The sequence below is a fragment of the Bos indicus x Bos taurus genome, chromosome 14 (genome assembly GCF_003369695.1).
Source record: "Bos indicus x Bos taurus breed Angus x Brahman F1 hybrid chromosome 14, Bos_hybrid_MaternalHap_v2.0, whole genome shotgun sequence".
Classification (NCBI taxonomy): domain Eukaryota; kingdom Metazoa; phylum Chordata; class Mammalia; order Artiodactyla; family Bovidae; genus Bos; species Bos indicus x Bos taurus.
The window spans coordinates 46,750,587-46,765,412 of NC_040089.1; the positions used below are offsets into that span (position 1 = coordinate 46,750,587).

At 41.6% G+C, this 14,826-nt stretch overlaps 1 protein-coding gene across 1 annotated transcript in view; it reads left to right on the plus strand.

Annotated features, from left to right (window-relative positions):
• The window catches only part of EXT1 (exostosin glycosyltransferase 1), a 313,563-nt gene that overhangs the window by 283,624 nt on the left and 15,113 nt on the right, over nt 1-14,826 (plus strand). The window contains exons 5-7 of the mRNA XM_027561275.1: nt 2,923-3,055; nt 6,927-7,045; nt 8,489-8,584. Of these exons, the coding sequence (XP_027417076.1) occupies nt 2,923-3,055; nt 6,927-7,045; nt 8,489-8,584 (348 nt within the window). The remainder of the gene's footprint in view (nt 1-2,922; nt 3,056-6,926; nt 7,046-8,488; nt 8,585-14,826) is intronic.

Consider the following 14,826-nt stretch of genomic DNA (forward strand, 5'->3'; position numbering starts at 1 on the left):
AGAACAGCTCATGGTAGCTTGGAAAGCACAATTTAAAGTGAAGTTCTATGAAGGAGTCTCCATTTCTCTCTTCACTTATCTCTAACCGTACACATTCAGACCATAGTATTGCTGATGCTGCTGTACAATGAAAATTTAAAATCAGTGAGAGAATAGAAATAGAAGATTAGTTTGGAGCAAGGTGGCATATGGCAGCCCTGCAGGTATTAGGCAACACTGCATTTGTCAAAAGACCAAGTCAGGGTCACCTAGAATGGCTGTAGCCTGTAACCAATAGTCTATTATTTTAAAAATAGAAGGCACACAAAGATGAAAAATAAGGAGCCTGTCATTCTTCCCTTTGAATTCACATTAATAAGAAATACTATCCTTACTGAAGGTACCATGTGGGGCTATAAGGAAAAAAAATTGTGTAAATTTTTCGTGATTGTGTGTTTTGATTTTCTTTATAGTATCCAACCTTTAAATATGACGTCTTTGTCCACAACAATTAAGAGTGAGTACCAAGGATCCAGGAAGCTGTCCAGTGTAGCATTAGGGAGACTTAAGCATTAGGAGAGGGACGAAATGACCTTTCTATTTGGTAAAATAAGATCTGTCAAACTTTTGATAAGCCAAGTTGATATCAACCTTTCAGAAAGACAGTTGACAGTACATATGAACAGCCTTTAAAGTGTTCATACCCTTTGACAAAATCTTAAGGCATCAGTCCTAAATGTGGCAAGTTTTAGCTCATAAATATGTTCACTGATTTGCATGGAAATAATTGCACTATTATTGGTCATTTAGGATAAGTAAACCATGAATACTATTAATAATATGGAAAGATCTGTAATATATAATACTTATGGTAGTATAGCTGTGTAAAAATGGGAAAATCCATGCTTAGACAATGAACACAGGAATGAGATTTTTTTTTAAGGCAAAAAAAAAAAAAAAAGTCATAAGTATGAAGACTTAGGCAACTATTCCTAACAGATTCTGGAGGTTGTTGTAATTAATGTGATATTTTACTGCTTATTACATATGAGGGTAGTAAGTCATAAAGGTGGTAAACTGCTTGACCTGGATTATATTCAGCATTTGTTATTGCTCTTCTACCTTTTTTGATATTGCCCTGTCAAGATCTGTTTGAAGAGCGTATAATGTGCTTTTTGGTATTTCAGAAGAATACTATGACTTATCATATCCCTGAACTCAAAAAGATGGCAGTGTTGTGATACTGAACCAAAAAGAGTCGACACTGAGATTCATACCATCCAGAGACCCAAAGTGAATGGGGATTCAATTTGTGACATCTCTGAGTTCTGTGTCACTTGTATGTAGGTTGGATGTATGACACAGTCTTCTATCAATGTGTTCTGTGTCTTGATATCCAGAGTTTAAGTGACCACATGCTTGAAGGTGTATAAATTTGGATTTGGAAAGCAAAAAAAAAAAAAGGACCCGAATGAAAACTTATAAAGGAAAATAAGTAGACAGTAGAATAGGAAAGTACAAATAATTAAAAACTGGAATAAATGGTGTACAAAGTGGAATTGCAAACCATGTAAAAACTCTTCACAACCATGACAATTTTCTTATAATTAATGCCTAGACAACAGCATTTTAACATATCTCTGCTGTACCGCAAAGAACAAACATTAACATTTGAGTGAAGTTTCTAAAATCTTGCCCAAATTTGAAACCTCTACCAAGTCATATAAAACAAGACGTTTTAATCTAAGGAAAAGAGAAACTGCAGAAATCATTGAACTAAGATATTTGAGTTCTAAATTTCCTCCTTGCTTCCTTTCTTCTCTTATTAAAAAATATAAACACGATAAGGTTTGTAAAGATAAACGTAGCTCACTTTATTACTTGTCTAGCCACCATGTGGGATGAGATGAGGGTGGTAATAACCTTAGCAAATAATACACCTCCATTTAAAATGGTCTGTACTTAAATCACATTGCATTAAATGGGGACCCAGAAAATGATGATTTTGGTCTTAAATCTCTAGAGATATATACTAGGCTTTTTCTCTTTTTTAAGCACACATACACACACACAAAAAAATCGCTGAAAACTTGAAATTCTGTATCAAGTTAATTATTTGCCAAATCATATCTTAATGAGTAGATGGTATAATTACAAGAATTTGAAAGTCACAGAGAGAAATCTGTAAAGTAGACTAATCACCTTCATCTGACAAATGATTCAGGATGGGGGAATGTTTGACTCTAAATGTAGAATTTAATGATCTGCAAGGTCTTCAAGTCCAAAGAAACTAATGAACTAGCTTGGCTATTATTAGTCTTCATATGCCATGGTTTTTGTCCTATTATGTAGGTTGTTTTGAGCATTTGTTAGTTAACTCACTACTTTCTGAGATTAAAGTTAGAAAGCCTGCAGCTAACTAGTACCCCAAAGTCCTACAATTGAATTTGAAAGGGCAATGAAACTATGTCAAACAAATAAACCTGCCTCCTGAATTAAAGGAACAGATCAAAAGCTCAGCTGCTTATAGAAGGTGCATGCCTTCAAGATGCTCCCAGCTCAATCTCTGCATGGACATCTCTGTGCACTGAGAACCAGATCTTCATGTTAGAAGATCAGCCATTAAGGAAATTAACTCTTCTACACACTCTACTTTGAAAGGAGCACGGACTTAACAATAGAAAGACAAGAAAGAATTTATGGTGAAACTGAAGTATAATTAGACAATTGGATTAACCACCTCTTTCCTTTCTCTCTCTCCTTCTCTTCCAACACTCTGTCACTTTCTATGTATCCCAGACATTTTTATCATTGGAGAATGGGGGGTGGGGGTAGACCCAGTACTTTTACTGGCATCAGCCCTCAAATTTGGCCTGAATGTGTTCCTCATTAGATATCATCAGAGTCTCCTCCTCACCATATGCCAATGTTTTTGTTTTCTAGATTATTCAGGACAGAATATTCAAGCACATATCACGCAACAGTTTAATATGGAACAAACATCCTGGGGGATTGTTCGTCCTACCACAGTATTCATCTTATCTGGGAGATTTCCCTTACTACTATGCTAATTTAGGTAAGTGAATGCCTTCCCCAGAGCTTTTCTGGTTTACCCTCCAAATGTTGTTCGGAACTCAAGTCCCTCGATTTTTTTATTCCATCGCAGTGTCTTTGTAACACCCTGTGTTGGAGACTGCTTTCTAGAGCCCTGTCCTAAATGGTTTATCAAGGTCATGAATTATAAATCCAGGCTGCTGCTGCTGCTGCTGCTGCTGCTGCTGCTGCTGCTGCTAAGTCACTTCAGTCGTGTCCGACTCCGTGCGACCCCATAGACGGCAGCCCACCAGGCTCCCCCGTCCCTGGGATTGTCCAGGCAAGAACACTGGAGTGGGTTGCCATTTCCTTCTCCAGTGCATGAAAGTGAAAAGTGAAAGTGAAAGTGAAGTCGTGTCCGACTCTTAGAGACCTCATGGACTGCAGCCTACCAGGCTCCTCCGCCCATGGGATTTTCCAGGCAGGAGTACTGGAGTGGGCTGCCATTGCCTTCCAGCAGAGCCCTGCAAAGTGAAAAACTCATTCCTGATCTGAGCCGCTGTTCTTTACGTTTAGTAGAATCATTGCTTTTTAAGAAAAAGGCTCCCCAAATTACAGATCATTCTGAACACGACAATCTAAGTAATCTAAGTGAAAGTTGCTCAGTCGTTTCCTACTCTTTTGCGACCTCATGGACTGTGGCCTGCCAGGCTCCTCTGTCCATGGAATTCTCCAGAACAGAATACTGGAGTGTTTTGCCATTCCTTTCTGTAGGGGAATCTTCCCAACCCAAGGATCAAACCTGGGTCTCCTGCATTGCAGGTGGATTTTTTACTGTCTGAGCCACAAGGGAAGCCCCAACATGACAATGAGTTTGCTATAATTTTGAGTCTTATCATGTATAAAATGAATCTAAGAGAACTCTTCCTACAATTTTTTCTCTCCACGATCCTAACTTCTCTGTCTCAGAACAAAGAAAAACCAAACTAATAAAGGGAAAGGGAAAAGATTTAAGAATATAGGACAGAGGACAAACTTATGCACTTCATTCCACATTTATTATGCTCCTCTTCTGTGCCGTGTTAATGCAGTGCTAGGTGGTAGGAATAAAAAGTCAAAGGAGATATAAGCTCTGCTCTCAAGCAGCTTTTGTGCTCAGTCGCTCAGTCGTGTCCTGCTCTTTGCAAACTCACGGACTATAGCCCACGAAGGTCATCTGTCTATGGAATTTTCCAGTCAAGAATGTTGGAGTGGCTTGCCATTTCCTTCTCCAGGCAACTTTTAGCCTGGTCATAATGAGGAAAAGGAAACAGGTGGAGAGATGAAGCTTTACAAAAGGCTACCGTTATCGCCATAGACATTTATGTATTGGGCGGGCCAAAAAGTTCATTTGGGTTTTTCTGCACCATCTTATGGAAAAACCTGAACAAACTTTTTGGCTGCCCCAGTATTTGGAGCCCCATTTGCTCTAATGTTGGTAACATTTTGGACATTTCCCTTCAGTCACAGTTCCAAATTTGAGAAACCTTGGGATAATAAAGCATCCTTCAAATTGATGTGGCAAGAAGATTCCAGATTTTTGTGTGGAGTCAGTCGAGTTAGCACATTAGAAGTGTGTAAATGTTGCTTCTTAAACCATTACAGGAAAGTCTAAAAGCAGTGACTTGTCCTTACTGTTAAGGGAACCCCCTACATCATATTTATTCTTCTTACTTGGCAAAGCCTTAAATGTGTATTTCACTAGTGGGAAGGCTAGTTTCTTTCCAACATGAAACTGAAGTACTAGTCAGATGATGGCATTTTCTCTGCAAAAGATCCATATAATTCTTTGAGGTATATACTGTAATTCTTCCCTTTATCAGTCACTCTCAAAGCTTAACTTCAGTGTCCTTTCAGTGTCTTGTTCATATTTAAGCTGCTAAAATGTGAAATTAGTGGGTCTATACTAATGACGTTTTCTAAAATTTAATTTGTTATTTTATTTATTTTGTTTATTTAATTAATTATTTATTTATTTTATTTATTTATTTAATTTGTTATTATAATTCATGATGAATTTTGGATTTCACATTTATTCCTTTTGTTTTAAATGTTAAACAAGTTTATTGGCAGCATGACCCCTCCCCTCCAAAATAAAAGCTGTTCTATCATCTATAAATACTGCTTATTCTAATAGTCTAATATTCTAATAGTCTAATTCTAATAGTCTAATAGTCTAATAGTATTAATGTTTCTTAGTCTGCTTTTCTTTTTTTTTAATTGAACGATGATTGCTTTATAATATTGGTTTGATTTCTGCTGTACATCAACTTTAATTAGCTATAGGTATACATATGTCCCCACTAATGAAGTTTTAAGAGGCTTTTAACCTGGCTCCTGTTTCTCAGTGAGTTCTCAGGAAAAGACTCATTTGCAGAAGAAGCCATCTCACTGCTTTCTCTTTGGTGGCAGTTATTTTGTGCATGTATGATACCTTTCCACCTTGGGCTTCAGAGCACACAGTTGGCAGAGGTCTGAACCACATGCTTTTTCTCTCGGCTGTGTTTCCCTGCTACGTAAAGAAGAGACTTCTTGGGAGTAGAGCAGCTTCCACCCCAAAATAATGGTGGCGGTGACAGTGATGGTGGTGGTGGTGGTGAGCTCATGCTGAGCGCTTGGTGTTTGCAGGTCCTGCTCTAAATGCTCTGTATGCATTAGCTCGCTTAAATGCGTTCTCATAACAACCCTGTAACTTTGTTGCTGTTGCCATCAGTCCCATTTCACTGCTGTGGAGACACAGAGGGTTAAGTAATGATCCCACCACCACTCAGTGATGGAACTGGGCTTCAGACCTAGACACTTAGGCTCTGGATGTTGGCCTTTTAACCTTGACCACTTGCTGGTTTTTATCTGAAATAGTAGCGATCAGGCAAAAACCCTTCAAAATGGCAGCATAGGAAAAAAAATTTGCAAAGCCAGCAACCAACAAGAGATTAATCTCCAAAATATACAAACAGCTCATGCAGCTCAATATCAAAGAAACAAACAATCCAATCAAAAAGTGGGCAGGAGATCTCAATAATGATTTCTCCAAAGAAGACATACAGATGCCCATAAAACACATGAAAAGATGCTCAAAACCACCAGTTATTAGAGAAAGGCAGATCAAAACTACAATGAGGTATCAGCTCACACCAGTCAGAATGGCCATCATCAAAAAAACCTGCAACAGTAAATGCTGGAGAGGGTATGGAGAAAAGGGGATCCTCTTACCCTGTTGGTGGGAATGTAAACTGGTGCAGCCACTATGGAGAACAGTATGCAGGTCCCTTAAAAAATAGAGCTACCACTGTGACCCAGCAATCTTACTCCTGGGCATGTATCTGGAGAAAACCATAATTCAAAAAGATACATGCACCCCAGCATTCATGGCAGCACTGTATACAGTAGCCAAGACATGGAAGCAACCTAAATGCCCTTTAACTATATCACTAAGAATAAGATATATGCACATACCCTGGAAGAGAGAGCACATTTACTAAAATCCAGCCTAGGATGTAAGTAACTAGAGTTATACCCTTTCTTGAGTAAAGAGTGGTGAGTAATGTTATGTGTGTGTGTATAATTAGACTCTGGGTGCCTAAAAAGCAGAAGGGAGATCAAAGATGTATCCCCGAGGGAGGAAGGAAAAGGCCATCAAAGGAAAAATCTGGAAATGGGCCTTAAACTGTAAATTATCCAGGTCTCTAAACTCAGGCAGCAGTTCACTAGCAGCTTTTCACCTTGTTTTTGTTCTGTCAAGACATAAGAGGCAGAGGAAAAATATGCGAGAAGGGAACATTAGCTCTGGGGTGAGGCGATGGAGCAGAGAGGAATAATTTTTGAAGTCTTGTTTCTCAGTGCTTCATTAGGTTGCTCTGCCCTTGCTCTTTCAGGTTTAAAGCCCCCCTCCAAATTCACTGCAGTCATCCACGCGGTGACCCCCCTGGTCTCTCAGTCCCAGCCAGTGTTGAAACTCCTCGTGGCTGCAGCCAAGTCCCAGTACTGTGCCCAGGTGAGTGGGGAGGTAGGGAGGGTTGACCCAGTGCCTGCGCCCTGCCGCTTGGTGGACCAGAGACCCCCCCACTCCTTCCCTGCTACACACTGGCTCCCAGGGACTCATCTCACATCCTACCCTGTTATTCCCCTTTCATTTGTCATGCCTTGTTACTCCCTTTTCATCAGCTTAGAGGTTCTTGGAAGTGAAATCTGGTACAGGTAATGGGTAGGTTACAAAGAGATCTTTGCCCTGGGGTAAAGTGACGTATATACCAATACCTTTTCTTTTTTTTTTTTTTTAAGATTCCACATATAAGTAGTACTGTGTGGTATTTGTCTTTCTCTTTCTGACTTTCTTCGCTTAGTATGATAATCTCTAGATCCATTCATGTTGTTGCAAGCGGCATTATTTCTTTCTTTTTTTTAATTTTAATTTCCTGGCCATGCTCCATGGCATGTGGGATCTTAGTTCCCTGACCAGGGATCAAACCCACGCCCCCTGCAGTGGAAGTGAGGAGTCTTAACCACTAACCACCAGGGAAGTCCCCCAACACACTCTTTAAGGAATATATACACACATTATTTCATCTTTAAGTGTCAAAGTGAAAAACAAACTTCAGAAAGGCCCCTGAAAGGACCCAGAAAACTAAGCTTCAACAGCAGAAACTGACTCGTTGGCGTAAGGTGTTAACTTTTCTTTCACAGCCGCCGTGACTAATTATAAAATTGGGAGCAGAAGATGATATCTATGGTAACAGTGTTTTCCAAATTAGCATTGCTCTCCTACTCTTAACAGTGGTTTTTCTGAATTGTAAATTACACAAGAAGGTTTACATATGAGAAAAGAATGGAGTCACACTGAAGCCTGCATTTGGGGGCTAAACACATTTATTGGCAATAATCAGGCCACAGGAAATAAGCTGCCATCCTGGAGAAGTCGGATCTTGACTTCTCTTCCTTCTCCCACATTGCTTGCTGGAGTGAAGTTCATAGCAGATGTTCAATGTGCATTTTTCTTTAGTTTGATCAAGGCTGTTATCTTCCTCCTCATCATAAGACACCAGAATTTAGAAAACCACTTTTTTAAGAGCCAGCAACCCTGGCATGCCTTCTTTCCTCCCCAGCCTTCTCCTACCCACTTGACATAGGTTTTCTTAGGTTACCCTTCTTGTCCCCTCTCTGGTTGTTAGAGTGATGGGGTTCTGGGGGTTGTGTGGGAGTAGACTCACTTAAAAAAAATTTTTTTTGGAGTATAGTTGTTTTACAGTGTTACGTTAGTTTTGGGTGTACAGAGTGGAGTGGACTCACTTTAAACACAGTTTTGAGGTCTGCCTCTCTGCCTTGCTTAAACACCATCTTCTCTCTTTCTCTCTGTGTGTCTTTAAGAAGAAATGTTGGGTTGGAAGCCTATGTAAATCCAGCCTTACCAAGCCATCTGATGACCCCTTATCCCTTTCAGATCATAGTTCTATGGAATTGTGACAAGCCCCTTCCAGCCAAACACCGCTGGCCTGCCACTTCTGTGCCTGTCATTGTCATTGAAGGAGAAAGCAAGGTAGGACCCTAGGGGACTTCCTGTGGAATCAGCATGGAACCTTCTTTTCTGCAATGGGGCACCTGGGTGTTGGCCTTTGCCATCTTCCTCCTGCCCTTGGGAGGTGCTGGCCCTGGACTACTTTTCCAAAACTATACCTGTGTCTGACTGTCCTCCACTTTGACACTTTGACAGGGCTTTTTTTTTTTTGAAGTATAGATGATTTACAACTGTGTTACTTTCTGCTGTATGGCAAAGTGAGTCAGTTATACATATAGGCACTCTTTTTTAGATTCTTTTCCCATGGAGGTCATTATAGAGTGTTGAATAGTATTCCCTGTGCTATACACAGGTCCTTATTACTTATCTATTTTTTTAATTTATTTTTAATTGGAGGATAATTGCTTTACAGTGTTGTATTGGTTTCTGCCATGTAACATGAATCAGCTGTAAGTATACATATATCCGGAGAGGGCAATGGCACCCCACTGCAGTACTTTTGCCTGGAGAATCCCATGGACGGAGGAGCCTGGTGGGCTGCAGTCCATGGGGTCACTAGAGTTGGATGTGACTGAGCGACTTCCCTTTCACTTTTCACTTTCCTGCATTGGAGAAGGAAATGGCAACCCACTCCAGTGTTCTTGCCTGGAGAATCCCAGGGACGGGGGAGCCTGGTGGGCTGCCGTCTATGGGGTCGCACGGAGTCGGACACGACTGAAGTGACTTAGCAGCAGCAGCAGCGTACATATATCCCCTCCCTCTTGAGCCTCCCTCCCATCCCTCTAGGTCATCACAGAGCACCAAGTTTATTAAAGTATGGTTGATTTGGGCTTCTCTGGTGGCTCAGTTGGTAAAGAATTTGCCTGCAATGCAGGAGACCTCAGTTCGATCACTGAGTTGGGAAGATCCCCTGGAGGAGGGCATGGCAACCCAGTCCAGTATTCTTGCCTGGGGAATCCCATGGACAGAGGAGCCTGGCGGGCTGCAGTCCATGAGGTCACAGAGAGTCAGACGACTGAGTGACTAAGCACAGCACACGTAGTCGATTTACACTGTTGTGTAATTTCTCTTGTACAGCAAAATGACTCAGTTACACACACACACACACACACACATATTCTTTTTCATATTCTTTTCCATTATGGTTTATCACAGGAGATTGAGTATAGTTCCCAGTGCTGTGCAGTAGGACCTTGTCGCTTATCCAACCTATTTATCCTGTTTATAATAGCTTGCATCTGCTCATCCCAAAGCCTTCCACCTTTCCCTCCTCCACTGCCCCCCGACCTCTGGGCATCTACAAGTCTGTTCTCTGTATCTTTGTCTGTTTCTGTTTGGTAGATAAGTTCATTTGCATTGTATTTTAGATTCCACAAATAAGTGATATCATATGGTATTTGTCTTCTCTTTCTAACTTACTTTGCTTAGTATGATATTCTCTAGGTTCATCAGTGTTGCTGCAAATAGCATTCTTTCATTCATTTTAATGGCTGAGTAATATTCCATTGTATATATGCACCACATCTTCTTTATCTTCTCATCTGTTGATAGACATTTAGGTTGCGTCCATGTCTTGGCTGTTCTGAATAGTGCTACTATGAACATAGGTGTGCATATATCTTTTGAATTATAGTTTTGCCTGGGTATATGCCTAGAAGTGAGATTGCTGGACCATATGGCAACCCCCTTTTTAGTTTTTTGAGGAACCACCATACTGTTTTCCATTGTGACAGCCATAGGCTTTCGAGTCAGGGAATTCTGGATCTTAATACTAACTCTTTAGGAGATATGTGACCCTGTCTGTACTTTCCTTCTCTGAGTCTCAGTTTCCTTATCCACAAAATGGAAATAATACATACCACATGGATAGCAATTAGGAGTAAATGAATTCAGGACCTGGCAAAAGTAATCTTTCTGGAAATGATGAGGATGAAGAAGAGTTGGTGGTGGTGATGCATGAGCTGATTAATGCATTGCTTAGCTGATTAATCTGAATTAGTTGTATCAATGAAAGCAGTGGTTCTTCCTCACACCTATCTTAAAAAAGACATTTCCACTTTATGTTTGCTTTGATTTCTCCATCAGAGACTCTCAGGAGGGCTGGCTGCCTGGCTGGCCCCCTGCTTCCATTCTCCAGCTCATTCTGCCTACAACAGAATGATCTTCACAATCATCTCATAGCCCTTAAGGGACTCCTTTTGCTAATGTTTTCAATTAACATCAGAGACTGTGTACAAGCTGGCCTTTCCTGGCCCTCCCAGTCTGCTCTCTCATTGCTTTTCCTTTACAGACTTGATCATTCACAGTTTACTGCGCTGTGTCCCTTCCCACCTCTAACGGTGGTCTTTCCCATTGCTGTAGGTCTTGACCATCCTCTCTCAACTCTTCATCTGTGTTATCGAAATGTCCATATATTCTTTAAGCCCACGCTGCCTCCTCTTTGAAATGTCTTCTGTTTGTGGCAGCCAGGGATGAGTTCTCTTTTCTCAAGCTCTGCTTTATAATAGCTCTTATCCATTGTGAAGAAATTTGTTGTTATTGTTTGGTCACCAAGTCATGTCCAAGTCTTTGCTACCCCATGGACTGCAGCACACCAGGCTTCTGTATCCTTCACCATCTCCCAGAGTTTGCCCAAGTTCATGTCCATTGAATCAGTGCTGCCATCCTACCATTTCATCCTCTGTCGCCCACTTCTCCTTCTGAAGAGATTCAGTTCAGTTCAGTTGCTCAGTCGTGTCCAACTCTTTGCGACCCCATGAACTGCAGCACGCCAGGCCTCCCTGTCCATCACCAACTGCCGGAGTCTACCCAAACCCATGTCCTTTGAGTCAATGACGCCATCTAACCATCTCTGCTCTGTCATCTCATTCTCCTCCTGCCCTCAATCTTTCCCAGCATCAGGGTCTTTTCAAATGAGTCAGCTCTTTGCATCAGGTGGCGATTGTCTCTATTCAATGAAATTTAATAGAAGTTAGTCTCTATTAAATGACACTGATGTTGTCATCTAAGAGACTTTCCCTGTTGGTTCCCAAAGACTTAGGTTGTGAGAGATTGTCTCATGCTAAGTAAACTATCCTTGGGCCAGAATAAGAATTATCAGTGTATTAAGTTGCACCATTTGAAATCATCATTTGAGCTGCCACAGTGACCATTTCATGTAGTTCAGCAGGATGCAGGGAGAACTGTAATGGTCATGTGGACAAGATGGTCCATGCATTGTCTATTCAGTCCCAGTGTAGGCTGCCTACTTACTGTATGCTGGACACTGTGCAACATGCGGGAACACAGTGAGAAAGGTGACAGACACAGTCACACCCTTCCAAGGGCTGGGGTCAAGCAATGTGGTTATCAGATAGCTACTTGATAAGCATTAAATGAGGAAGTGAAAGTGAGTGAAGTCGCTCAGTCGTGTCCTACTCTTTGCGACCCTATGGACTGTAGTCTGCTAGGCTCCTCTGTCCATGGGATTTTCCAGGCAGTAGTACTGGAGTGCTTTGCCATTTCCTTCTCCAGGGGATCTTCCCGACCCAGGGATTGAACCCGGGTATGCCACATTGTATACAGTTGCTTTACCATCTGAGCCACCAGGGAAGTCCTAAATGAGGAAAGGGAGGGATTAATCACATGCCTCTTGGCATCAGTTTTGCTTACCCTTCTGAATCCCTCTCACCCATTGGTGTGGTTTCACAAAGGGTCTGGCACACAAAAGTTTCCTGCCTGCAACCCCAGTTCCAATGCCTGAGCTCCTGCACAGTGCTCAGGTGGATGCTTTTCACTTTGAACTTGGGAATTTTTCATGGTTTGTTTTTATGTTTCCATAGGTAACTAGAACTCCTTCTGGTAGATAGGTCTTTCTTTGACTATGTCAGGATATTCAAACAAGATCCATTCTGTGTGACGGACTGTGAGCCATTCTGACTCCTATGGTTAATTAGTATGCATTTTTATGCTCAGACTTGTTGATTGATTTTATATTTTCACTCCCAGCTAGTAGCCCCAGTTTCTTTATTTCTAGTTCAATTCAGTTCAGTCGCTCAGTTGTGTCCGACTCTTTGTAACCCCATGAACCGCAGCACACCAGGTCTCCCTGTCCATCACCAACTCTGAGTTTGCCCAAACTCATGTCCATTGAGTTGGTAATGCCATCCAACCATCTCATCCTCTGTTGTCCCCTTCTCCTCCTGCCCTCAATCTTTCTGAGCATCAGGGTCTTTTCAAATGAGTCAGCTCTTCTCATCAGGTGGCCAAAGTATTGGAGTTTCAGCTTCAACATCAGTCCTTCCAGTGAACACCCAGGACTGATCTCCTTTAGAATGGACTAGTTGGATCTCCTTGCAGTCCAAGGGACTCTCAAGAGTCTTCTCCAACACCACAGTTCAAAGCATCAATTCTTCAGCGCTCAGCTTTCTTCATAGTCCAACTCTCACATCCATACATGACTACTGGAAAAACCATAGCCTTAACTAGATGGACCTTTTTTAACAAAGTAATGTCTCTGCTTTTGAATATGCTGTCTAGGTTGGTCATAACTTTCCTTCCAAGGAGTAAGCGTCTTTTAATTTCATGGCTGCAATCACCATTTGCAGTGATTTTGGAGCCCAAAAAAATAAAGTCAGCCACTGTTTCCAGTGTTTCCCCATCTATTTCCCATGAAATGATGGGACCAGATGCCATGATCTTAGTTTTCTGAATATTGACCTTTAAGCCAACTTTTTCCCTCTCCTCTTTCACTTTCATCAAGAGGCTCTTTAGTTCTTCTTCACTTTCTGCCATGATGGTGGTGTCATCTGCATGTCTGAGGTTATTGATATTTCTCCTGGCAGTCTTGATTCCAGCTTGTGCTTCCTCCAGCCCAGCGTTTCTCATGATGTACTCTGCATATAAGTTAAATAAGCAGTACCTTGACGTACTCTTTTCCCAATTTGGAACCAGTCTGTTGTTTCATGTCCAGTTCTAACTGTTGCTTCCTGACCTGCATATAGGTTTCTCAAGAGGCAGGTCAGGTGGTCTGGTATTCCCATCTCTTTCAGAATTTTCCACAGTTTCTTGTGATCCACACAGTCAAAGGCTTTGGCATAGTCAATAAAGCAGAAATAGATGTTTTTCTGGAACTCTCTTGCTTTTTCCATGATCCAGCAGATGTTGGCAATTTGATATCTGGTTCCTCTGCCTTTTTTAAAACCAGCTTGAACGTCTGGAAGTTCACAGTTCACTTATTGCTTAAGCCTGGCTTGGAGAATTTTGAGCATTACTTTACTAGCGTGTGAGATGAGTGCAACTGTGCAGTAGTTTGAGCATTCTTTGGCATTGCCTTTCTTTGGAATTGGAATGAAAACTGACCTTTTCCAGTCCCTTGGCCACTGCTGAGTTTTCCAAATTTGCTGGCATATTGAGTGCAGCACTTCCACAGCATCATCTTTTAGGATTTGAAATAGCTCAACTGGAATTCCGTCACTTCCACTCGTTTTGTTCGTAGTGATGCTTTCTAAGGCCCGCTTGACTTCAATTCCAGATTGTCTGGCTCTAGGTCAGTGATCACACCTTCGTGATTATCTGGGTCGTGAAGATGTTTTTTGTACAGTTCTTCTGTGTATTCTTGCCACCTCTTCTTAATATCTTCTGCTTCTGTTAGGTCCATAACATTTCTTTTCTTTATTGAACCCATCTTTGCATGAAATGTTCCCTTGGTATCTCTAATTTTCTTGGAGTGATCTCTATTATATTGTTTTCATCTATTTGATGATGATAATAACAGTACCTTTCCTGTAAGGTTTATCAGATATGTCTTATAAAATACCTCCCATTCTCCCAGCCATATTTCTGTCTGGACTGCTGGCCATTTGTTGAGTCCTAGTCTTGACAGAGGAGCCCGGTGGGCTACAGTCCATAGGGTCGTAAAGAGTCAGACACGACTGAGCAACTAACATTTCATTTTGCAGCCTTGACTTTGGCCAGTGACTCCAGTAGGTCATGTGGTTCCTTTCGCCTCACTGTGACTGCCCTGAGACTGTGCATGCGTGTGTGTGTATGTGCATGCTAAGTCACTTCAGTCATGTCCAACTCTGTGAGACCCTAGAGACTGTAGCATGCCAGGCTTCTGTGTTCATGGAATTCTCCAGGTGAGAATACTGGAGTGGGTAGCCATGCCCTTCTCCAGGGGATCTTTGCCACCCAGGGATTGAACCTGTGTGTCCTGCAGATCCTACATTGCAGGTGGATTCTTTACCACTGAGCTATTGGGAAGTCCCGCCCTGGGACTGTAC